This window comes from Dreissena polymorpha, chromosome 1 (genome assembly GCF_020536995.1).
Source record: "Dreissena polymorpha isolate Duluth1 chromosome 1, UMN_Dpol_1.0, whole genome shotgun sequence".
Classification (NCBI taxonomy): domain Eukaryota; kingdom Metazoa; phylum Mollusca; class Bivalvia; order Myida; family Dreissenidae; genus Dreissena; species Dreissena polymorpha.
In genome coordinates this window covers 112,630,334-112,656,348 of record NC_068355.1, presented here as the reverse complement: position 1 = coordinate 112,656,348, position 26,015 = coordinate 112,630,334, and the positions used below count along the sequence as shown (strand labels likewise).

At 35.7% G+C, this 26,015-nt stretch overlaps 2 protein-coding genes and 1 pseudogene across 6 annotated transcripts in view; 1 reads left to right on the top strand and 2 right to left on the bottom strand.

Annotated features, from left to right (window-relative positions):
* Window positions 1-15,233, top strand: part of LOC127844979 (12S rRNA N4-methylcytidine methyltransferase-like) — a 67,826-nt pseudogene extending 52,593 nt beyond the window's left edge.
* Window positions 1-26,015, bottom strand: part of LOC127844918 (proline-serine-threonine phosphatase-interacting protein 1-like) — an 87,501-nt gene that overhangs the window by 39,343 nt on the left and 22,143 nt on the right. The window lies entirely within an intron of this gene.
* LOC127844955 (proline-serine-threonine phosphatase-interacting protein 1-like) overlaps window positions 1-26,015 on the bottom strand; it is an 87,437-nt gene that overhangs the window by 39,343 nt on the left and 22,079 nt on the right. Inside the window, exons 10-14 of one of the 5 annotated variants that reach the window (XM_052375555.1) lie at window positions 25,545-25,641; window positions 24,883-25,026; window positions 23,008-23,096; window positions 22,086-22,117; window positions 18,260-18,408 (exon numbers count right to left, since the gene is read on the bottom strand). In XM_052375555.1, the coding sequence (XP_052231515.1) occupies window positions 22,088-22,117; window positions 23,008-23,096; window positions 24,883-25,026; window positions 25,545-25,641 (360 nt within the window). In that variant the 3' untranslated portion in view covers window positions 18,260-18,408; window positions 22,086-22,087. Of the gene's footprint in view, window positions 1-15,266; window positions 18,409-22,085; window positions 22,118-23,007; window positions 23,097-24,882; window positions 25,027-25,544; window positions 25,642-26,015 lie in introns of those variants that run through there. The other 4 variants (XM_052375548.1, XM_052375539.1, XM_052375564.1 and 1 more) reach the window with 4 other exon arrangements.

The window sequence follows — 26,015 nt, the reverse complement described above, 5'->3', positions numbered from 1 at the left end:
TTTCATAATTTGATATATTAACAATTGAGCAAGAAGCTAAGGGCTGAAAAGAAGTGAGTAATCTGAGCATGATTTATAAACTAGAAAGTTGACTAGTTTAATCACAGACATTCATATAAGTCATTTTTCAGACACAAGAAAATAAAAGAAAGGTATACAACCCACACTGCAGAAAAGAATCTAAAACAAAAAGAAAACATGTCTTACACAGTGTTGATGCAGGTGTGAATGACGATGTAATAAATTTACATTTAACAAAACAAACACATAAAGGTGTCCCACCTCAGAGTTAAGGTTATGGGCAGGTCAAGTGCCTTCATAGAGAGAAAACCAGGCTTAATTCATGTGCGTAAAGTGTCGTCCCTGACTAGCCTGTGCAGTGCATGAAGGCTAATCAGGGACATTACTTAACGCCTCAACAGGATTTTCTCTAAAAACTTTCTTTAAACAAAATATACCGTAAAAGGGAAAAGTCTGGTCCATAATTAGCCTGTGCAGATGGCAAATCTGGGAAAAACACAACTTTTACACAAACTTTAAGCCCCATTTTCCCATAGCGTGGCTGATTTAGATGAGAGACTCAGTTTGAACCGCAGATAACTAAATGCTACTCTATGACAAATTGACAAGTTAAAATACTTTACACATCAAATCATATGAAATAATTAATTACATTAAAAAATATTTGAGCGCGCTCTGAGATAAAGGGGTTTAATGCATGTGCGTAGTGTCCTTCCAGATAAGCCTGCGCTGGATTAGCACTGTGAAGGCCCATAGGCAATGAAACTTTTAGGGCCCATGCCCCCGTCTCCTAGTATCTACTAGAAATCCATTGCCCAGTCGATTGCACTCATATAAATAAGCCTTCCAATGCCAAGGCTGGCAAGACATAAAAGGCCATTTCATAGGCAACTGTCACTATAATACCAAAATACCAATACGGCATGATAACTATTTGATTTAGATTTTCAGATACAAGTCATTATTTAAAGCTAAGTTAATTCTCCTTTGTCTTATGGGGCTCTTACAAGATGTAGGGCCCATAGGCAGTTTCCTTCTCTGCCTAATCGGTAATTTGAATTTGGGACTGGTTGTATTATTTTAATTTTTATTGACAGGTATTTCCGATAGTTTGTCATATTTCTTAAGAATGATTGGGGTATATTGTTTTTGGCCTGTCTGTCTGTCATTGTATGTGCGTGTGTGTGTATGTGTGTGTGTCTGTCCTAAAACTTTAACCTTGGTCATAACTTTTGCAATATTGAAGATAGCAACTTGATATTTGGCATGCATGTGTATCTCATAGAGCTGCACATTTTGAGTCAAGGTCAACCTTCAAGGTCAAAGGTCAAATATATGGCTTCAAAGTCGCGCAGTAGGGGGCATTGTGTGTCACAAACAAAGCTCTTGTTTTTATCCAATTTGCATTATGAAAAGTTTGTATTTACATTGAAATGCTTTGACCAAGTACATTTTTTTAAGTTGAGTATTTTATTGGTTCATATCTACCTAAAGAACTACTTTTTACAAAATTAATATGGATGCACAACTTCAAAGACTGGAAAAGCTTTATACATAGATATATATACCAAATAAGGTTTTCCTTCCAATATTGAGAAATCTTACCCATATTTTATTTAATATATCTGCATATACTACCAATGCAACAATAATGCCCACCTAAAGTTTGAGATTTTATAAGTATATCATATTTAAACATTCGTAAATGAAATCTGTCTCAAAAGTAACAAATTGTAATACCTCACTTATGGTGACATCATACTAAATTATTGAATGGTTGTAAATAGAAACACTCTGCTCTGAAGGATTGCATGCTATACGGGAGTCCCCACTGGCTTGAAACTTCCATCAATTTTAACCCTTTCCCACTTAGATACTTATTTTGACGTATTTGTAGTCCCTCAGAAAGTTTAATGTATTTAAAGACATTTCTTACTAGATTCTAGTTTATAAGGCTTCATTTTCAAACCTTAGACACTGATGAGCAGCAAACAGCATAAAACCTTGCACATAGCCATTTTCACTTTGCTTCTGAGTGGGAAAGGGTTACGGAAATGTGCGTAACATTGCATTCATACTTTTAATTTTCTGTACATGTTCAATGTGAACAAGAGGGCCATGATGGCCCTGTATCGCTCCGCGGTTTTTCTTTGCGAAAAAAACGTGCAATGCGCATGGGTTGAAATGTACTCAAGCATGTGACTTTCTCTTTCTATCCCTCGTCCCACTGGGGGTTTAAAGTTGGAAGGGTGAGCATTTTTATACATGGAAAAAGTTACTACCGTGTTAACTAAACAGACTTAAAAGCCCGAGAATTGTTGCACAGGTCCTTTGCTTATAACGTAGGTACATTTATCTCTCCAAAAGATATTGTCGTTCTTTCTATTTCACATATTTTTAGATGCTGAAGATCAAATCTACGCATTTGATTTGAAACAGATTCACAAGACTCATAGGAATCAAAATGCCTTAACCCTTTACCAAACGACACATTTTGGACTTTCCCTATTTGAAAGAGGTTGCAGACGTCAATTAAATTAAAATGGAATATGAAGGAAATGACTTTTCTTGAAATAATTATGTTCATGGAAGTTTAGCTAAAAAACTTCAGCGTACAGTTTATAAAGTATAGACAGACCTGTACGCTGAAGCCAACCCCGTATCGAAAGTCAACCAGAGTCATAACATATTTATGTCACGCTATAAATCAAAGAAAGCTCATTTCTTATAGGACTATAAGATATCACTACATACCAAATTTAGTAGCCCTAGGCTCTATAACTAAGAACAAGAAGATTTTTAAAGTTTGCAAACAATAGGCCTAATTCAAGCATATGGTCATTTTTGTAACCCCTTGGGCAAGGTCAAATTTGTTCCCAGGGGCATAATTTGAACAAACTAAGTAGAGAACTATTATATGTCACTACCTAGCGAATTTGGTAGAAATAGGCCCAATGGTTATGGACGAGAAGATTGTTATAGTTTGCACAAAATGGGCAAAATATAAGCATATGTTCAATTTTGTGACCCCTGGGGAACGGTCAAATATGATCCCAGGGGCTTAATTTGAACAAACTTGGTAGAGGACTATAAGATGTCATTACATACCAAATTTGGTAACCCTATGCCATACGGTTATGGACAAGAAGATTTTTAAAGTTTGCACAAAATAGGCCTTATATAAGCAAATTTTCGATTTTTTGACCCCCCAGGAAAGGATCAAATTTGACCCCAGGGACATAATTTGAACAAACTTGGTAGAGGACTATAAGATCTCACTTCACACCAAATTTGGTAGCCCTAGGCCCAATGGTTATGGACAGTTAGATTTTTAAAGTTTTCACAAAATAGGCCTTATATAAGCAAATTTTCAATTTTTTGACCTCCCTGGGCAGGGTCAAATTTTACCCCAGGAGCATACTTTGTTCAAATTTGGTAGAGGACTATAAGATGTCACTACATAGCAAATTTTGTAGCCCTATCCCCAATGGATATGACAAGAAGATTTTTAAAGTTTGCACAAAATATGCCTTATATAGGCAAATTTTCAATTCTTTAACCACCCGGGGCAGGGTCAAATTTGACCCCAGGTGCATAATTTGAACAAGCTTGGTAGAGGACTATGAGATGTCACTACATACTAAATTTGGTAGCCCTACGCCCAATGGTTATGGACAAGAAGATTTTTAAAGTTTGCACAAAATAGGCCTTATATGTATAAGCAAATTTTCAATTTTTTGACCGCCCGTGGCAGGGTCGAATTTAACCCCAGGGGCATAATTTGAACAAACTTGGTAGAGGACTATAAGATGTCACTACATACCAAATTTGGTAGCCCTAGGCCCAATGGTTATGGACAAGAAGATTTTTAAAGTTTGCACAACATAGGCCTTATATAAGCAAATTTTCAATTGTTTGACCTCCCGGGGCAGGGTCAAATTTTACCCCACGGGCATAATTTGAACAAACTTGGTAGAGGACTATAAGATGTCACTACATACCAAATTTGGTAGCCCTAGGCCCAATGGTTATGGACAAGAAGATTTTTAAAGTTTGCACAAAATAGGCCTTATATAAGCAAATTTTCAATTTTTTGACCCCCCGGGACAGGGTCAAATTTGACCCCAGGGGCATAATTTGAACAAACTTGGTAGAGGACTATGAGATGTCACTACATACTAAATTTGGTAGCCCTACGCCCAATGGTTATGGACAAGAAGATTTTTAAAGTTTGCACAAAATAGGCCTTATATGTATAAGCAAATTTTCAATTTTTTGACCGCCCGTGGCAGGGTCAAATTTGACCCCAGGGGCATAATTTGAACAAACTTGGTAGAGGACTATAAGATGTCACTACATACCAAATTTGGTAGCCCTAGGCCCAATGGTTATGGACAAGAAGATTTTTAAAGTTTGCACAAAATAGGCCTTATATGTATAAGCAAATTTTCAATTTTTTGACCTCCCGGGGCAGGGTCAAATTTTACCCCAGGGGCATAATTTGAACAAACTTGGTAGAGGACTATAAGATGTCACTACATACCAAATTTGGTAGCCCTAGGCCCAATGGTTATGGACAAGAAGATTTTTAAAGTTTGCACAAAATAGGCCTTATATAAGCAAATTTTCAATTTTTTGACCCCCCGGGAAAGGGTCAAATTTGACCCCAGGGGCATAATTTGAACAAACTTGGTAGAGGACTATAAGGTGTCACTACATACTAAATTTGGTAGCCCTTGTCCCAATGGTTATGGACAATAAGATTTATAAAGTTTGCACAAAATAGGCCTTATGTAAGCTAATTTTCATTTTTTTTACCCCCCCCCCCCCCCCCCCGGGGCAGGGTCAAATTTGACCCCAGGTGCATAATTTGAACAAATTTGAAAGAGGTTCACCACATGACCATTCCTGAGAAATTTCATCAGAATTGGACCAGTAGTTTAGGAGAAGATGTTTAAAAAAAAAGTTAACGCACGGACGCATTGACGCACACACGACGGACACAGGACCATGACATAAGCCCCACTGGCCTTTTGGGGCTTATGTCATGAAATCCAATTACCATTTAGCACATCAGGTTTATTTTGATCATGCTTCAGTGGATTGGAGATTGATGTGCATACTATCATATTGCTATTAATGTGTGTTGTATTGTACATGATCTTGCATGCTCTATCAACCTGTATACACATATCTAATATCTAGTCTTAAGTTAATTTAATGCATAATTCATATTCAATGAGTGCATGCATTAATATATTTTTTATAATTATACTGTGGTTTTGCATGTTGCAATCTTTTTAATGAAGTACACTGTAAAATAAATGTTCTTGATAATATACCCTCATGGTGGGTCATAGTTTAATAAATATAAAAAAGAAACCGTCGGAAACGGGTGATGCTCCCCAAAGGTTTTTTTTTGTCACAATATTGCACTATATATTCAGATAAAAGGAAACGTCTTGAGGGGCATAACTTTGGACAACATAATACGATGGATGGTTTAGCAACTTAAAATTAAAGGGCCATAACTCTCTAAATAAATCATTTAACCAGAACCCACAAATAACATGCGCATCTCCTCAATATAGTTAAGCTTCCCATAAAGCTTCATTGTATTCCAGTCAGTAGTTGGGGAGAAATAGCCCGGACAAGAATTGCACTATATGTACAGTTAATAGAAAATTTCAAAGGGCCATAACTCTGTGAAAAATCATCCGACGAGAACCGGCTGATAATAAGCACATCTCCTCTTGGAAGTGAAGCTTCCCATAAAGTTTCATTGAATTCCAGTCATTAGTTGCTGAGAAATAGCCCGGACAAGAATTGCACTATATGTACAGTTAATGGAAAATTTCACAGGGCCATAACTCTGTGAAAAATCATCTGACCAGAACTGGCTGATAATATGCACATCTCCTTTTGGTAATGAAGCTTACCATAAAGTTTCATTGAATTCCAGTCATTAGTTGCTGAGAAATAGCCCGGACAAGAATTGCACTATATGTACAGTTAATGGAAAATTTCAAAGGGCCATAACCCTGTGAAAAATCATCCGACCAGAACCGGCTGATAATATGCACATCTCCTCTTGGTAGTGAAGCTTCCCATAAAGTTTCATTGAATTCCGGTCATTAATTGCCGAGAAATAGCCCGGACAAAAATTGTGCACGGACGGACGGACACACGGACAGACGAAGCGGAGACTATTATGCTCCCCCACCAAAAAAATTGTTTGGGGGAGCATAATAAAACATAGATATTTTAGAAATTTTAAAACATGTATATAAAACAAATTGTTTCATCATATGATGTACTTTTTAGTTATTTCAATTTTTGCTGATAGACAGAGTGAAAGATGCGTAAAAAGAACTTACAATATTAAGTGTTTTTTTCTATGTTTGTCTTTTACACAGTCTAAAGTAGTTTCTGACAAATCACAGGATACAAACTAATGATAAGCAATTGTTTAGTTATTTCATTTTTATATGGAAAGACACACAAGGGATAAATAGTGGAAAACATTGATATTTCAGACATATGGGAACATATAGCAGAATGTGTATCCCATGTAAAATGATAAAAATCATATGTTTTTCTCTTTCATACAGCAACCCTATCATTGACCTTTTGTGAATAAAGAGTTCCTGCATAATCCTGACATTGACTTTAAAAAGAAAAACAAGTTTCATCCAACCACCTTCAGTACTTTTTGAGAAATTGCAATGTTTTAGAGTAATATACCAAACTATACAAAATGAAAGGCATGTTTTTTGCTGACAGAAAGATAAGCAGTTATTATGTTAGACTGTAATGTACACTAAGAAAATCTCTATTGACTTGAGCAATTATATACATTGATAAAAAGCATGCTAAACTGTCAGTTTAATTGATTATAAGAACATCATTATTATATTAAAGAAACCACTTGATCACAGAACATTTCCGTATTTAAAAATCACTTGATCACATTCTTCCTTGTCCTTTTTTTACCCATAACCTGTTTAAATTTCTGGGCAAAATACCAGGAATATTTATGCAACTTAGAGCTTTACCCTTTACCTCTTAGATACGTATTTCGACACATTTGTAATTGCTTAAAAAGTTTAATTTAATTAAAGACCTTTCTTACTATATTTAAGTTTTTAAGGCTTCTTTCCAACCCTAAGATACTGATGAGCAGCTTGAACACTGGTCTGGTTTTATGCAGTTTGCACATAGCCATTTTCACTTTCATTCTGAGTGGGAAAGGGTAATGCAACTTTGTGATTTTAGAAACACAATATTATTGAATGTCACTCGGAAAAGTTTGGAGAACTTCCAGAGGCACAACTTTTCAAGATCTGCCATCATATCCAATGTTTGTTTACGACATTTTGACGATCTTTGGAAAGGAGTACAGCGAAGTAACCACATATCTGTTAGTAAAGTACTTTCACAATGTATCCTCAAATCTAAGTTTTGTTTTCGATGATTTTACAAACTTCAGGAGATACACAAGTGCCGCTGGAGTCATTCCCGGTATTCTGCTGGCCGCGCTGATCTGAAAATATAGAAGCAATGCAAGTTTTTTTTAGTGCATAGATTGTTTTAAAACTATAAAGGTGGTCACCAGATGCAACCTCTCCTGCTTACTGCAACTTGTCACATAACAGTGATTTATTTTGGTCAAATTTTCAAGCTTTAAGTCCCAATCTCATATTTTAGCTAACAAGTTTTCCAAAATGACTGCCTTAAAACCTGAAATTGAAGATTTCCAAAAAATATAAACAACAAGACTATTGTCAAGCAATATAAGTCCCCTACCGGCTCCACCATTGTCAGAAATTCCATATTTTTTAATATATATTTGTTTCCATAGCAACCAAAAAAATTTATTTAGGAACAAAATGAAATGACGTGCATAATGTCCATATTGCCATCTATCCATGTTTCAAGTTTCATTAAAAAAAATTAAGAACTTTAAAAGTTATTGCAGGATCCAGAAAAAACACCATTTTCGGCAGTATTTCTAGTCTATTTGTTGCCATAACAACCAGAATTTTTGACGTCGGAACGAAATGAAATGACGTGCATAATGTCCATATTGCCATCTATCCATGTTTCAAGTTACATGAAAAAATATTAAGAACTTTAAAAGTTATCGCAGGATCCAGAAAACCACCATTTTCAGCAGTATGCCTAGTCTATTTGTTGCCATAGAAAACAGGAGTTGTTTACGTCGGAACGAAATGAAATGACGTGCATTATGTCCATATTGCCATCTATCCATGTTTCATGTTTCATGAAAAAAAAGAACTTTAAAAATTATCGCAGGATCCAGAAAAGCCATAGCAACCATAATTTTTGACGTAGGAACGAAATGAAATGACGTGCATAATGTCCATATTGCCATCTATCCATGTTCCAAGTTTCATGAAAAAAATATTAAGAACTTTTAAAGTTATCGCAGGATCCAGAAAAGTGTGACGTATGGACGGAGACAAAACCATAAGTCCCCTCCGGTGAAACCGCTACGGGACTAAACAAATAAATGGCAACATTAATTTGATTTCCCTATTCAGATCTATAAATGAAACCTTTGTAATTATAATATAACTAGAAATGGCGCGGCAAAGGCCGACGCGTATCCCCACGCCGCATGTTTGACCCAGGGGCGCCCTATGGTTGGTAATGGGTCCATGCATAGTTGAGATTGACCGTTTTGTCATAAGAGAAGTTCAGTATCAATTAGAAGTGAATCGGTGTAGAAATGAAGAAATTATAGTAAAAGACAATTTTGGGTGGGTGTGGCCTATTATGGGCGGGGCGCCACAGGGTTGGTTAAGGGGCCATACATAGTTGAGATTGACCTTATTGTCATAAGAGATGTTCAGTATCAATTTGAAGTAAATCAGTGTAGAAATGAAGAAATTATAGTAAAAGGCAATTTTGGGTGGGCGTGGCCTATGTGGGCGGGGCGCCCCAGGGTTGGTAATTGCACCATGCATAGTTGAAATTGACTATATTGTCATAAAAGAGGTTCAATATCAATTTGAAGTGAATCTGTGTAGAAATGAAGAAATCATAGTAAAAGGCAATTTTGGGTGGGCGTGGCCTGTGTGGGTGTGGCCTATTATGGGCGGGGCGCCCCAGGGTTGATAATGGGGCCATACATAGTTGAGATTGACCGTATTGTCATAAGAGAAGTTCAGTATCAATTAGAAGTGAATCGGTATAGAAATGAAGATATTATAGTAAAAGGCAATTTTGGGTGGGCGTGGCCTATGTGGGCGGGGCGCCCCAGGGTTGGTAAGGGGGCCATGCATAGTTGAATACTGGTAATTCCTTTTAAGTACTTATGTTTAATAATTAATTAAGCATTTATTGTTCTTATTAGGGCATATTTGCATTCATTTTATTTTGGCCCCATAACAAATTATTACATTACCCGCAAGAAACAGCAACAGGCTTGATTTCTTGTTTACAAACATACAGTCAATAAAAGAAGAAAACAAACCTCTTCCTGGAATAGATGCTCATGACATCGTCCTTGTCCAAACATGTGACAGGGTACTCAAAGAACACCCATCCAGCCACAAAATCCTCCTATTGAAAACCTTGATTTCGAAGGATCATTTCTCACATATTTATTTTTGTCTTGATTAGTCAAAAGCCTTACACGTATTGGGGCTGCTATGTCACAGATGGTCTGGCAGATAAAAATGACCAAACAACTGGTTTGCTGTGTATGGAATTATTCACAGTTGACTTGCAAAGCAGTAATTACAGCATTATTCAACTGAATAATAATTTTAGAAACTTCTTCTGACTAAACTATACTTTTAGGGGGAAAGTAGAATAAGACTTTGCTCAGCGATGGGATTGGATTATTGCTAGTTTTTGTTGTTTATGCAATTCATCCATTTTAAGAAATGTCAGGTTATATTTCAATATGATTTTGTTAGCAAAGGGAAACCCATGTGAAAATGATTGCTCATAGTTTCATCCACATGACAATTGTACAACAAAAACTACATAGTTTTTAACAGTTACACAGTGTAATGAGACGGACTCTTTTGAAATTCACTTAAAGAATGCATTCGAATTATTCAATTAGAGAGTTCGGAACATTTATAAATTTTCGACAATGTCATTTCAATCAGTTATGTTAGATCATATCTTGTTTTCATGAATTTGAAAAACATAATTATATTTTCATTTTTGTCATTTTATGTGACATAGCAGTTTTATGACACTATTGAGCCAATTTTCTGGGTAGAACCAGTACTTTGTTTCTTAGGGGAGAAGTTATTAGTTATTGGATATGTTCCCAGAATGAGATTGAATTTGGAACCTAGGCTGACATATCCACAACTCCACTTGCCCTGTGGTTTAGGTTTACCTGCAGCATCTCTGTATGCTTTGTTGTTTTAATGAAACATGACCAATGCCCTCTGGGTCATTAAAGGATTTAAGTCTGACATGCAATGAAACAGAATAGCCAAGCAAGCTGTCTTGGGACACATCTTTTAATATTAGTGTTACCACATGTGAAAAGGAATAACTACATTAATCTATTGGTTTTAAGAGTCTTCTAGACATGACCTTTGGGGCTGGAGGTCACAGCAGGGCATTCCTTGAGGTGTCACCAGACAGCAGTGTCTTGGCTTTGGATAGGGATCCTCTGGCTTACAGACTTGCTCAAGAACTGGAGGATGAAATGTAAGTCTGTACATTTTGTTAGTATATGCTTCATCACCTTTTTCAAATGGCTAATATGGCCACTCTGGAGATGAATTAACACATTTTATTGTTGTTTCTTAACATGTGAACTTTAAAGAAACACAGCCATTTTCCTCTTGTATTGAGGGTAACGTTCAGGCTTCATCCTCTCAGATAATATCTATATATGATCATGCAGTTTCATCTTATAACTGTTCTAAATCTAGGCATTTTCATTCCACTTATGAAACCAAATTAACAGAAAGATTTATATTTCCCTCCCCCCTCCCCCAATCCCCAGTTAGGGCAAAGAGTCCTAAAGCAAATGGGTTAAATAAAAGCCCAGAGTAATTCAAATAATGTTCATATACAAATTATACATTCTGATTTGATCTGGAAATGATTGATACATTCCTTTCTACAGGCATTCTTCCCATACCTCTGAATACAGTAGGACAGTTTTCAGTGACTGGCATGTGTATATTCACTAAGTATAGCTTGCAAAAATTAACCTGGAACTGACTGTCATGCATGAATATATTAAAATATGTTTATGAGTAATATTTTATATTAGAAGCGATTTAAATCAAATGAAGCAAAACTCACTTGGCTTGTTACGGCCCCATTAAACTGGAGCATGGCGGTAATGAACAAAACCAAATGCAAATATAGAGACAACACAACCATATTATTTAGGCTTATCATGCTCACAAGTGCCAGTTTTATGTTGTTGAGCTATACATGGAAACAGCTTACTAAGAACAGTATGAGTTTGTCAGCAAAATGCCATGATAAACATGAAATAATTTTGAAAACAGTGAAAAATCTTACTGGATGAAGTAAACCCATTTATGCCTAGCGTCTAGAAAAAAGGCCTTGGCAAACAGCGTAGACCCAGATGAGACACCGCATCATGCGGTGTCTTATCTGGGTCTGGGCTTTTTGCTTAAAGGAATTTCTGTAAGAAATATTCTAAATATAGAAATAAATATACTAGACATCCCTAATTTTCGAAATAAATTGATCCAATTTAGAAGGATGGGAGAGTCCACTAGGCATAAATGGGTTAAACATTCTGATTTGATCAGAAAATTGTTGATTTTGAGAACCCTATGAGCAGACTTAGAAGTCCTCATATTGCTTGCTTGCCTTTCAATTTTGAGGGGTCAAACATTATTGAATACTTAAATCTGTATCTTATCATAGCTATAAAGTACTAGCGCTTGGTTGATGCAACGTATGGAGATGCTATTCCTACTCCCACAACATGAATCTTGTAAGGCACTGCTGTTTTGTTTGTGACAAATCTCTTGTTTAAATAAGGTTTTCTTGCTTACATACATGAATACATTTTTAGTCACGCAATCGGAAAACGGGGTTCAATGCATGTGCCTAAAGTGTCGTTCCAGATAAGCCTGTGCAGTCCACCTAGACTGGATTTATATTTAGGAGAGATTTTCTTTAAAGGAAAAATTCCATAAATGCCAAAAGTGTCCTCCCTGATAAGCCTGTGCAGACTGCTCACCCTTATCGACGACACTGCGCACATGCGTTCAGCCCCAGCACATTTGGTTCTCTTGCTTGCTGCCTAACACAGATCTGCCTCATGTTTACAGGAAGGGCAAGGTAACAGCTCTGAATGGCCATTTCTCTGAGCTACCACAGTTGCTTGGCAAGGTCAAGGTCAGGCCTGGTTCCCTGGATGCAGTTTTGATGGACCTTGGAGTGTCCTCAATGCAGCTGGACACCAGTCAGAGAGGGTTCAGCATCAGTCTGGATGGACCTTTGGACATGAGAATGGACGCTGACTGGTTTGCTTGACTTCACTCTCGGTTACTATAACTCTATGGCAATGCATTGTAATGAGCATGGGCACCAGTCTGGCATCATCTTTTGAGAAATAAATAGTATATGACAGAAAAATCTTATAGCGTTATTCCACAACTATGTTGTGATAATTTATCTTGTTACAAAGATGTTTTTGTTTATAGGCAAAAATTATCTGATATTTATTGCCACTTTGTAAGATTAAGAATCGAGATGGCTTCCTGCTTGCTTCTTAAATGTTTAAGTTCTTATTATAAACTTATGTACATAGTTGTAAAATTTGAATATTTCTCTTTGCACTCTGGACATGTGGACACATAAAATGCCATATTATGATTGAATGCTTTTATACTCCCGGTAGGGTGGCATATAGCAGTTGAACTGTCCGTCAGTGTGTCAGTCAGTATGTCAGTCTGTCTGTCCGTCCGGAAAAAAAACTTAAACGTTGGCCACAACTTTTGCAATATTGAAGATAGGAACTTGATATTTGGCATGCATGTGTATCTCAAGAAGCGGCACATTTTGAGTGGTGGGACTTCAAGGTCAAGGTCATCCTTCAAGGTCAAAGGTCAAAAAAAAATATTTCAAAGCGGCGTTCTCATGAAGCTACACATTTTGAGTGGTGGAAGTTCAAGGTCAAGGTCATCCTTAAAGGTCAAAGGTCAAATATAAATAAATTTCAAAGCGGCGCAATAGGGGGCATTGTGTTTCTGACGAACACATCTCTTGTTGGTTGTTATATTTTGCTGAATGATTACATAATACCAAGCAATTGTGTGTCAGATTTCCTGACCAGCCCACAGCTGGTGACATCATAAACATGCTTGACGAGGTCGACCTTTCCAAGGTCATAAAAAAATACGGGGAAGACACTCAGGCCAGGAAGATCGCGCATGCCATCGTACAGGCCCGGGTGGCGAATGGGCGCATAGCAACAACTAAACAGCTGGCTGCCATTGTGGAAAACGTTTGTACAATGTAAGCCTCACTGTTTTGTAAAGTCTTGTTGTGTGCATGTTGCAGAGGTATTATTGAGAAATCAAAGTTGAAATTTTCACCATGTGATCCACTTATGCCCGAGTTATTGCTCTCTATGATATCTGTCAGAGCAGATATGCATACGATACTACAAGTTTGTGGAGGAAACTCGGGCGGGCTAGGCCTACTGCTACATTTATCAATCCAATTAACGAAGCTTTAGATATGTCTTTACCATGTAATAAAGATGTGCGTTATTTTTTTATCCCAATTAATTCCTATGTTATTTAACCTTGACAATGGCTGACATTGTTACGCTTGAGTGTTAGTCTTTTTGTGACATAGCTCTTGTTTTGTACAGTTAAAATATTCACATTCTAATATATATATATATAAGCTTAAAACAAAACTCTTTTCAGGTGAGAAATTCTTGTTTATATACTGCTTCACAATCTTTTATAACAGAGCACCAGGGGTGGATTTCTGGTAAGTGAGGGGGGGGGGGGAGATATTGAAAGATTTGCTGGGGGTCCTGCAAAGCTCTGCCAGGGGTCAAAGGGGCAAAGCCCCCCCTGAAACTCCACGATTTAAGTGATTTTGAAGGCTTTGACAACTACTTCTCAAGCATGTCACGCCTTATGTACTTTCATCAAAGTACCTTCTTGACTTATAATGCCAAAAAAATGCATAGTTTATTTTCGCTTGTTTTGGCATTGGCTCATCCATCTTTGTTGACATAAAATGCAGCAAAAAGAGAATCAATGTGCAAAAAGAGGGATACATCGGAATCGCATAGTTCTACTTGTAAAACCGGGCAACAGAGAGTCTCAAGTTAAAACATTCAGCGATTGTCTGTGATTAGTGGAAAATGTTGTGTACGAAAAAGAAGAAAAATGAGTTTAGATCTAGTAAAGTATGAAACATCACATGAATTGACTTTACTCTGGCAATTTTAGGGGGGGGGGGGGCGTACTATTAACAGTATATATTTAATTTGTTTTAAGACAAACAATACCCATGTATGGAAACATCCTTCCATATCTTTAGCAAAACGTGCATTTCTTCTGACACTTGCGTTTCAGGTCAAGAGATAAGCTGGGTAGGTACAGTCATCCAGCGACAAAATTATTTCAAGCCCTGAGAATATTCGTCAACAATGAGCTCAATGAACTAAATGCAGCAATAGAGATTGCACATACATTTCTCAAACCTGGCGGACTGTGCATTGCGATTACTTTTCATTCTTAGGAGGATCGAATTGTGAAGCGACATTTTCACGACATTGATCTTGACGAAGAGAAAAACTTGTCTCTAAAGCAGAAATTGAGAAATGTTCAAGTGGTTGATACTGTGGAAGAATTGCAATCTTTGACGGAGAAAAGATGGAGGCCCGTAAATAAAAAAGTTCTCACAACAGATGACAATGAGGTAGAAGATAACCCGAGAAGTAGATCTGCAAAATTACGTGCTGCTATTAAATCATGTCAATCTGTATAATTATTTGAATTTGTATAAATCATAGTAACATTGTATTGTGTGTTTTCATAAGAGAATCAAATATAGCATTTGAAGTTAACACATATGAATTTACCCCAAGCTGACTTGGAGAAAGCTCAAGATACTAGTCACAATGGTTGAGTGTGTACATGTACATTTATGAGACCATTTATAATATTTAAACCTCCACTTGCAATGTGTATTATTATATGCCTTGTTTGAATAAAGAAATAACGATATAATACATCAGTTTTTTAATGTAAGCTTACAGAAGACGTGTTAATTAAAAGTAACATTTTGTAAATAATATTTATAATATTTATATCATACCTTTCTATGAAGCTAGGTTGTTAAGTACCAATACAATAACATCTTAAACAGCATATCTTTATAGTAATATATCATCATAACACTGAAAGCTCTTTTTTAACTTTGCTAAGCAAAATTTATATATGGCTAAACTAATCAGTTACAATATAATGTACAATATAATGTTTTAGAGTCAAACAGTTAAGTGCAACTAAAATAAAGAATTGTATAGGAGTTATTATTCATCAAATGACTTATAACAAGAACTGCAGAATTTGAACACTTTGTTAATTGCACAGTTCAATGAGATTGATATGAAATGTTTACTTGCACTGTTCATTGAGAATGACTGAAAATTTTCATTTCAAAGCCAAATTAATAACACATTGTACCATGTAACATTCTGTAAAATACTTATTTCATGCTCCTAGTTGGAACAAATCTAAATGTGACTCCCTCAGGAAAATAGGTCTGCGATAGCTGATCAAGGATAACACTTTCTGTTTTTATGGCATTTTTCATTTTAAGGAAGTCTTTTAGCTAAAATCCAGTTAAGGGTAAAGTGTCTTCCCCGAGAAGACTGTGCTTACAACTAGGCATTATGACCAATAATTATTATTGTGCACGGTTGAATCTTCTGTTTAGCAATTACATGTTGCATGTAAAGAATACAAATGAGAAACTATAATCTATTAAATGTTTGCTCAAGCTTGCTGCACTATCAAAGCTAGAAATTATCTTACAGAAAAACATATAAAAAACATATAAATGTTCCATTTTTATGCAACCAATTATCGAACCCAATAAATGAATCATTTTATGCTACCAATTATATAACCCACTTATGAATCCACAAAATAAATTGAATGTCATAAAAAAATTGCACTATTTCAAATTAAAATGTTTAATGTGTATCATCATTTGATGTTTTTTGTTACACATTCTTTAACAAGTAATAACATATCATAACTATAAAACAAATTGGCAACATAAGACAAGAGATTTAACATATGATACACTTCATCTTTATATATACTTGATAATCATGCTACTATTATGATCATATCTTGAAATATGGACAATAAATAAGTTTTAAAAGGACTCTTTTCACAGTTCAGCAAACTGACAACTGTCATAAACTGTCATACGTTCAAAAAAAGGATTAATTATATTACAAAAAATGAATAACACCAGAGCTCCAGATAAGGATTTAGTCTAAAGGGTATTTCACCCCTGATATTATTGTTAAAGCGTATTTGACTCCTATGTTTCAGCCATTAAAGGTATTTAGGATTTAATAGAGGTATTTTCCATTTCCATAGAAAACTGACAAAGTAAATGGGCTTTCTTTAAAAATATTCTTGCAGGAGCCGCTGGTCGCTTAAAATGTCCCTTTTTTGATCCACAAACATGATGGGCTGCCATTTGTATTACAAGCTTACTTACTTTTGATTCAAAGGTTAACTTACACTAAAAACTCAACTGGATTATTGGTTAAACCGGTTTCGCACTTTAATGTATTAAAATACGTACCAAGATTTGTATTGTGTTTTGTTACGTACTGCGCTGATTTTTATTGATTTTTATTTTTTTCAATGCGTAAATACGCAGATACGCCTCTTATCTGGAGCTCTGAATAGTGAATAACACTCGTGCATTCAAATGTGAAAGTCTGCTTGTTGTAGTGGCAGTGCATTAGATTTTGCTTTTTTTATTATGATTATTCAAAACTAACGGTATTCCAAATATTACAATTCACATACTTACATTTTTCAAGTCCCTTTAAAAGATAAATTTGTAAGAAATACAAATGAAATGGGGATTTCATTAAAAATTTAAAAAACTGTAAAAATAACAAATGTATTCTATAATTAAATACAATGGGTATATCAACTTAAGGGATCAAAAATGTCCAAATATACGAAATATTTCTGCCTAATATATTGCAAGTAAAAACACACACATCACTTTCAAACATACCCTGAATATTTGAAGCTATCAATATATATATATTATATCACATTTGTTTATTTTCTACACAATATTATTAAGTAAGCAAAAACTCTAAGAAATAGATTCACTGAAAAGTTAAAAACACAATTTGGCTTGTTGTGTTCTATATTTTGTTTTTATGCTAATTATTTGTTACAAAAGAAGCACACTGAAACATGCACAGGTTTTTCAAAAACAGTATTCAAACATGTAATTGAGCCTTGTTCTGAGAAAACTAGGCTTAATGCATGTGCGTTAAGAGTCATCCCAGATTAGCCTGTACAGTCCGCACAGGCTAATCAGGGACGACACTTTCCGCCTAAACTTGATTTTCTGTAAGGATGGACTTCCTTGATAACTAAAAATACCATAAAAGCGGAAAGTGTCATCCCTGATTAGCCTGTGCAAACTGCACAAGCTAATCTGGGACGACACTTTACACACATGCATTATGCCCAGTTTTCTCAGAATGCGACTCAATTTAAAATGCAGTACAATTGAAGATTCAGAAACAAAGCAAACATTTGTCTTTTCAGTGTAGTTGTCATGACCAATCAATTGAATCAAAGCAAGTTTAATGTCGTGGAGTTCCACAAACATTACAAGCAACTGTAGCCAAAATTGTGCATGACCAATATTAGCCTTGCGCTGGGAAAATGGGGCTAAATAGATGTGTGCAGTGTTGTCACATATTGGCCTTGGCAATTCACACTGGCTAATCAGGGATAACACTTTCCACTTTTATGGTATTGTTCTTTTAAGGAAGTCTCCTCCAAGCAAAATTCCAGTTTAGGCAGAAAGTGTCATCCCTGATCTGCTATGACACTTTATGCACATGCATTAAGCCTAGTTTCCTCAGAAAGAGGCCCAACCTCACGTGATCATATCAGTTTTTTAAAGCTAAATATCACCAAAATCAATTAAAGGTTTAGGGGTGTATTGTTGAACACAATTTGTGGGTACATATCCCACTCTGTTCTGATGTTTCACTTTCACCATCCCAGAGGGTGCTTGCGGTCCAACAACAAATGGTGCCTTCTGTAAAAGCTCCCCTTTCTTCACTGTCAATTCATTATAGGTCTGTAAATGAAAAAAAAAGTCATTTAAGTAAGGTCAACACTTTGTTTCTTTATATACTGGTAGCATGAATATTTTGAAAGAGACTTAAAACATTCATTATTTTTAAGTGTGTTCAATAATGCTGACTGCTTATTGATATCAGATTTACTTGTACAATTGTTAACTGAAATCTGGACATACATGTACTATGAAATAATTTACATTGCATCTAGCTTATTAAATAACATTAAAATATTATAACATGTACTTAACACTTGTAATATATAGATGGATTATACTTTACAAACTATACTTTGTCAAAAGATACAAGTACAAAGATATTATATTTAAACAAAAGGAATGCACAAGTTATGATATGTATAGTTATATAGATGGATTATACTTTGCAAACTATACTTTGTCATGAGATACAAATACATAGATATTGTATTTAAACAAAAGGAATGCACAAATTATGATATGTATAGTTTTTATGTTGTAAACCTCTGATATAGGGTGCCATGTAAATAATTAAATAATATAATAGGTGCACTAATAAATATTCATGTATGTTGCGGTTTAAAAAATTTCAAATTGGAATGACTTGTTATTCTTAAGACATCAAACTTAGTCTTCACACAATAGGGTTTAGTCTGAATAGAACAGTGAAACTGAAATAAAGCGTATGAAAACATATATCTGAATATATAAGATGAAAATAACACACAGTGACTGCAAGTTGAAAGTTTTGTGAAAATATGGTTTACCTCTCTTTAGATGCATTCTCAATGGGATTTTAAAATCTGGGCATTTTCACTTATTTTACATTTTCTTTGAGTAAATTTGTTAATTAGGACCGTTATTGTCATTTTGCACAAAGTCTTATTGTTCTAAGGTACATATTGTGTTCTTTACTAATGCAACTTGTTACCTAAATGAATGTCACTTTAGTGATATATCTTGCTACCTCAGTAACTTTAGTAGTAATATTGTTACAGTTTACGTTTTAATTGAGTAGGCTCTGCATAACATTATTGAAAAGGACTGTTCCATTTGTTATGGACTGAAGCTTGTGTATGAGTGTCATAGAATGCTAAGCCCCGCCCTGTGTGTCATGGAATGTATTTTGTGTATTTGGACTGTCAAAGATTGCTAATGACTGCTCCATGTGCTATAGACTGTAACCTGTGTATTGTGACTGTCAAAATGTACATGTACTTAGGACTTCTCAGTGTGTTACGGTCTGTTGCTGGTGTATTTGGATTGTCATAATGTGCAAAGAACTGCTCTGTGTGTTATGGTCTGTTGCTCGTGTATTTGGACTGTCAAAATGTGCAAAGGACTGCTCTGTGTGTTATGGTCTGTTGCTGGTGTATTTGGACTGTCAAAATGTGCAAAGGACTGCTCTGTGTGTTATGGTCTGTTGCTGGTGTATTTGGACTGTCATAATGTGCAAAGGACTGTTCTGTGTGTTATGGTCTGTTGCTGGTGTATTTGGACAGTCAAAATGTGCTAAGGACTGCTCTGTGTGTTATGTTCTGTTGCTGGTGTATTTGGACTGTCAAAATGTGCTCAGGACTGCTCTGTGTGTTATGGTCTGTTGCTGGTGTATTTGGAATGTCAAAAATGTGCAAAGGACTTCTCAGTGTGTTATGGTCTGTTGCTGGTGTATTTGGATTGTCATAATGTGCAAAGGACTGCTCTGTGTGTTATGGTCTGTTGCTGGTGTATTTGGACTATCAAAATGTGCAAAGGACTGCTCTGTGTATTATGGTCTGTTGCTGGTGTATTTGGACTGTCAAAATGTGCAAAGGACTGCTCTGTGTCTTATGGTCTGTTGATGTAGTATTTTGACTGTCAAAATGTGCAAAGGACTGCTCTGTGTGTTATGGTCTGTTGCTGGTGTATTTGGATTGTCACAATGTGCAAAGGACTGCTCTGTGTGTTATGGTCTGTTGCTGGTGTATTTGGACTGTCAAAATGTGCTAAGGACTGCTCTGTGTGTTATGTTCTGTTGCTGGTGTATTTGGACTGTCAAAATGTGTTAAGGACTGCTCTGTGTGTTATGGTCTGATGCTGGTGTATTTGGACTGTCAAAATGTGCAAAGAACTTCTCAGTTTGTTATGGTCTGTTGCGGGTGTATTAGGACTGTCAAAAAGTGCAAAGGACTGCTCTGTGTGTTATGGTCTGTTGCTGGTGTATTTGGACTGTCATAATGTGCTAAGGACTGCTCCATGTGTAATGGACTGTTTCTGGTGTATTTGGAATGTTTAAATATACTTAGGACTTCTCCATGTATTATTGACTGTTTCTGGTGTATTTGGACTGTCATATGGTGCAAAGGACTGCTCCATGTGTTATGCACTGCCCATGCATTATGGACTGTTGGTGAAGCATTCGGACTGTTTAAATGTGCTTAGGACTTCTCAGTGTGTTATGTATTTTTTTCTTGTGTATTCGGACTGTCATAATGTGTTAAGGACTTCTAAGTGTGTTATGGACTGGTGCTTGTGTTTTGGACTGTCGTAATGTACAAAGGACTGCTCTGTGTGTTATGTCTGTTGCTGGTGTATTTGGACTGTCATAATGTGCTAAGGACTGCTCCATGTGTTATGGACTGTTTCTGGTGTATATGGACTGTTATTTGATGCAAAAGACTGCTCCATGTGTTATGCACTGTCCATGTATTATGGACTGTTGCTGAAGTATTCAGACTGTTTAAATGTGCTTAGGACTTCTCAGTGTGCTTTGGACTGTTGCTGGTGTATTTGGACTATCATAATGTGCTAAGGACATCGAAGTGTGTTATGGGCTGTTTCTTGTGTATTTGGACTGTCATAACGTCCTAATACTGCCCCATGTGTTATTGACTGTTGCTAGTGTATAGGGACTGACATATTGTGCTAAGGACTGCTCATGGCCTCTCTTTTATACAGTGTATAGCATCCATCAAAGCCCAAGGCTAAGGGACTGAGCTGTTGCCTTTTAGGCTACTGTTGTAACTTATTTTACACAAAAAACTAATTGTTACACACAACTGACAAAGTAACTGGATGTGTTTGACAAATTCGTGTTCATTTCGACAAAACGTGAACATTTACTTAATGGAACTGATAGTTAATGAATAATTAGAATAAGATTTAATTTGAATGGTAAGCATAATATGTCACAGAATAATTATGCAAGAGGTATGTACAAAGAGAGATTTAACTTAGGTGGAGCAAGTAACTTTGTTTATGAAATGGCACAGCATTACATAGCTTCTCAGAAAAAGTATCATCACGTAACAACCAAGCAGCAGGTTACAAATATTGATACCATAACACACGACACATATACAAACACATCTATGAATGTCAAACATGTAATAAGAACTCTACCTATGTGCTTCACTCTTGTAAAACCCTGGCTCAATGCATGTGCGTAAACTGTCGATCCAGATTAATCTGTGCGGTCTGCACAGGCTAGGTTTCGGCTTGCATTCTTTTATCAGTAGTTTACTTAGCAAAAGTAAGGTGGAAAAAATTGTATTTCATTTGCACCGGCTAATCTGGGATGACATTTTACACACACGCATTCAGGCGGGTTTTCCCTGAGCACTGCTTATATACTTTAACCTAGTGGTAAACAGGATAAGTCAGTTTTGAAAGAAACACTAAAAGAAACATTAGATCTACATCAACCTTCTTTTGTTTACCATTACTGCGAAATCTTTCTCAGGTCTTTTACCTACAAGAATCCATCAGTGAACAACACAGATTTATATCTCATCACTATTAACCAATCACTGACCTTTATGAAGTAAATATATCAAGAACCATAATGATGGGGTTAGAAGTCTAAAAGAATTAGTCACAATTTAGTTTTTGTACTGGAATTGACTTAAATGGATTAAATATATATCCCACTAACTTTACTGTTTCGATGCCATTTATGTTATGACAGATAAGAGAATATACTATTACCTTAGTGTAATGTTGCCATGTATCTTGTGAGGTCACTAACTTCAGGTTTATATTTGCGATCTATATTTTATTGACAATAAATTCAGGGACAAATGCGTTCTTCCCCTTTACCACAGGTGTCTTGCTATTTGAATTACTAAATCTAAATCATGTGCGTGGTTGTTTGAGTTGTACAATTAAACACATGGGGGAATTGTTACTATTGCACATGGGCTACAACATAACAAGCAGCAAATATTATGACAATGATAAGTATCGGTATTTTTGTATTGAGAAACAAATATTACTGGTCATTTATACAACATAAGTGCCATATAAGTTTCCATTAAAATATCTTGCGTCAAAACTAGAAAATAGAGATAATTTCTTGAATAATCTATCAAGTTACAAACAGTATTCACTTAAATGTTAGAAATACACGTCTCTTATTCAGAAAATTACATAATATTCAGAATTTAGTTACAAATCGTACACACAAGTTTGAAAGTACATGAAGTTTTAGACGTATAGTATGTTATGTTTAAAGAACAACAAGACTCTAAAATATAATAACAATTATAAACTTATATTGATACAAATCCAGCCATTCATGTAGTGCATAATTTAAATATTGCATGTACATGGGTAAAAAGTTAGTAAGCAGAAAGTAAGTACCACAGCACTGTAATCTTTCACAACTGTCAACAATACGTTACTTGTTTGCTGGACATCAGACACAGTGGCGTAATCGTTTTCATCGGAAACTGTTGGAAAACAAGAACCATCATGCAGCCACAGCCGTAAGCTATTAAAAGCTTATGATTGAAAATATAAATACAGCAGTACATTTTTTTTATAATCATAAAATAACTATAAGAGACAGATGGTGAAATTAAAGTTTGTTATAATAGTTTTTACTCTGTCAAAGAATTCGCAGTTTGTTCGTTTTCTATTTTGTCATATATTGAAATAACAATAGATGTGTTTGTCAGAAACACAATGCCCACTATTACACCGCTTTGAAATAAAATTTCAATATATCATTTGGTAGGTTTATAAATTATCTCCATTTTAAAGCTTATTACTTCCCTTGGATTGTATTTCTTTACTTTTAATCTTGATGGATGACCTTGACCTTTCACCACTCAAAATGTGCAGCTTCATGAGATACACATGCATGCCAAATATAAAGTTGCTATCTTCACTATTCAAAAAGTTATGACCGAACTTTAACGAAGGGTAAAGTTTTAGGAAAGAAAAATACAATGATCTTTGACCTTGAAGGATGACCTTGACCTTGACTTTTCACCACTCAAAATGTGCAGCTCCATGAGATACACATGCATGCCAAATATGAAGTTTTTCTATCTTCAATATTGCAAATGTTATCAAACTTTAACCAAGGTTAAAGTTTTGGGACAGAATGACAGACAGGCAAAAAACAATATACCTCCTCTTCTTCAAAGAAGGGGGCATAAAAATGGGATCATTGACTAAAAGCTTTCCAGCTCAGAAGCAAAATGAAAATGGCTATGTGCAAACAGTATAAAACTAGAACAGCGAGTAACTCGCAATCTGTTCAGGTTTTATGCTGTCTGCTAATCATCAGCATCTAAGGGTTGAAAATGAAGCCTTAAATTTTTTATCTAGTACAAAAGGTTTTTAATTAAATTCAAATTTCTGAGCAACTAGTTACAAATGCGTCATAATAGGTATCTAAGCGGAAAAGGGTTAAAGCTTTACAGCTCAGAGGCAAACTGAAAATTGCTATAAGCTAGCAGCCAATCAAGAGTAACTTCCAGGGTGTATGTTGTTTACTGCTCTCAAGGTTGGTAATGAAGCCTTCACAACTCTATTCCAGCAACAAGTTCTTCAATTTAATTTGATATCTAAGGGACTTAAATTGGCACAATATTTGAGTATCTGGTAAAGGCTTAAGTTTGTTCATGAAACTCAAAGGCCTTTGACCTTAGACATCATGCTCTGTGGTTTGAGATGCCTGTTAGGAATATGTGATGCCTATTGACAATAATTCTAAGTGTGACCTTGACCTTTGATAAATGTTTAAAATATCAATACCACAACATGTTGAACATTAAGACAAGCTGTTTATGGCCAATATTTGTCTATGGCCTTTAAGTTAGACCTTAACATTTGAGACAGGGAGACATAATTTATGGCACACAAAATATTGTCTTTATATGGTGGACATTTGTTGAAAATTATATAATAATTTAATAATGAATAACAATGCTACAGTACGGACATGCTGTTTTATAGCAATTTTTACCTTTGACCTCTAAGTTTGACCTTGATCTTTAAGGTAGGGAGACAAATGTTTCATGCCAACCACTCTATCCTAGGCTCATCATGTTTTTTATCGCCCAATAAGCATTTTGACCTCTTAGTATGCACATGACCTTTAAGGCAGGAAGTATGAAGGCTTGACAAAAACTTAAGATAGCAGATTTTTTTTTAAAGCATAACTTCACATGCATTAAATAATGAGGCCCAAGAAATAAAGCAAAGAATAGGGGACCATATTCTTACTAGAGATTTTTTTGTTGTTTGGAGACGGTGGCATCCCGGCCCGAATGGGTTTCGCCGCTGGCAGGAGAGGCGGGGCATTGCTTGGCGTGCGATTGTGGGGCGGCAGGGCCATGGGGTTGTAGTAGTTCTCATAGGGGACAGGATCTGTTAGAGTACAATGTATCCTCCTTCAGAGAAAAGAGCGGTTAATGCATTTGCTTAAACTTTTTGCTCTTCTTATCGAAAATCTACTTTAAGCAGAAAGTGTTGTCCCTAATCAGCCTGCGTGGACTGCACAGGCTTATATGGACGACACTGAGTGCATGTGCATTAAGACAAAATTTCCCTTAATGCCAAAATTTCCCACAACAAGACTCAGTTGGATCAGTGTTAAATGATATGTGATAGCAAAATGGATGACATATTTGCTGATAAAAATATCAAGGTCCTTATTCTTATATCGGTGAGTACTTTAAATATCGTCTTATGATAAGACTTTTATCACACATGCTTATTTTAGTGTTTTCATTATAATGAAGATCTTAAACTACAAAACAAATAGAGCATAATTGATGAATCAAAATGGTTCATTTCAATGAACAGAATATGTATTTTTTTATGAAAAACATGATAGTAAAACTAAGTTCGAGTTGCAATCAATTTCAAACTCTATTCTTGTAGACCTGGCCGTTTGCTGCCACTTTGGTTGGTAGAAATGAAATCCTGGAGATCATTGGACACATCACACTTCTCCAGAATTAACCGAACGGCTTCGCTACACTATAAAATGAAATAACATTTATAGGCCATGCTCTGTGAAAAAGGGTTTTAACACCCCAGGAAACCCGATACCTTGCGGGTCGTGTAATACCATAGGGGACAGTGCTGTGCATTTTGGCATGAACTTATATAGGGTAAGTAAATTGGAAAAATTAAATTTGTCAAAGTCCAATTTGAAACAACTGTGTATTAACATTGATAACAAAGGTATTGGCCTACTTGTAGAAAAAATCCTGACAAATTTTCTTAAAAAATGAGCGAAATGTGGCTCCCTGAATAGAAGATCAGGCAAAACGGGCCATGTTCAGGCATTTAGGGGAGAAAAAACTGCTTTAATTTGCAAGCGACTACAATAATTAAAGGATTTATACAAA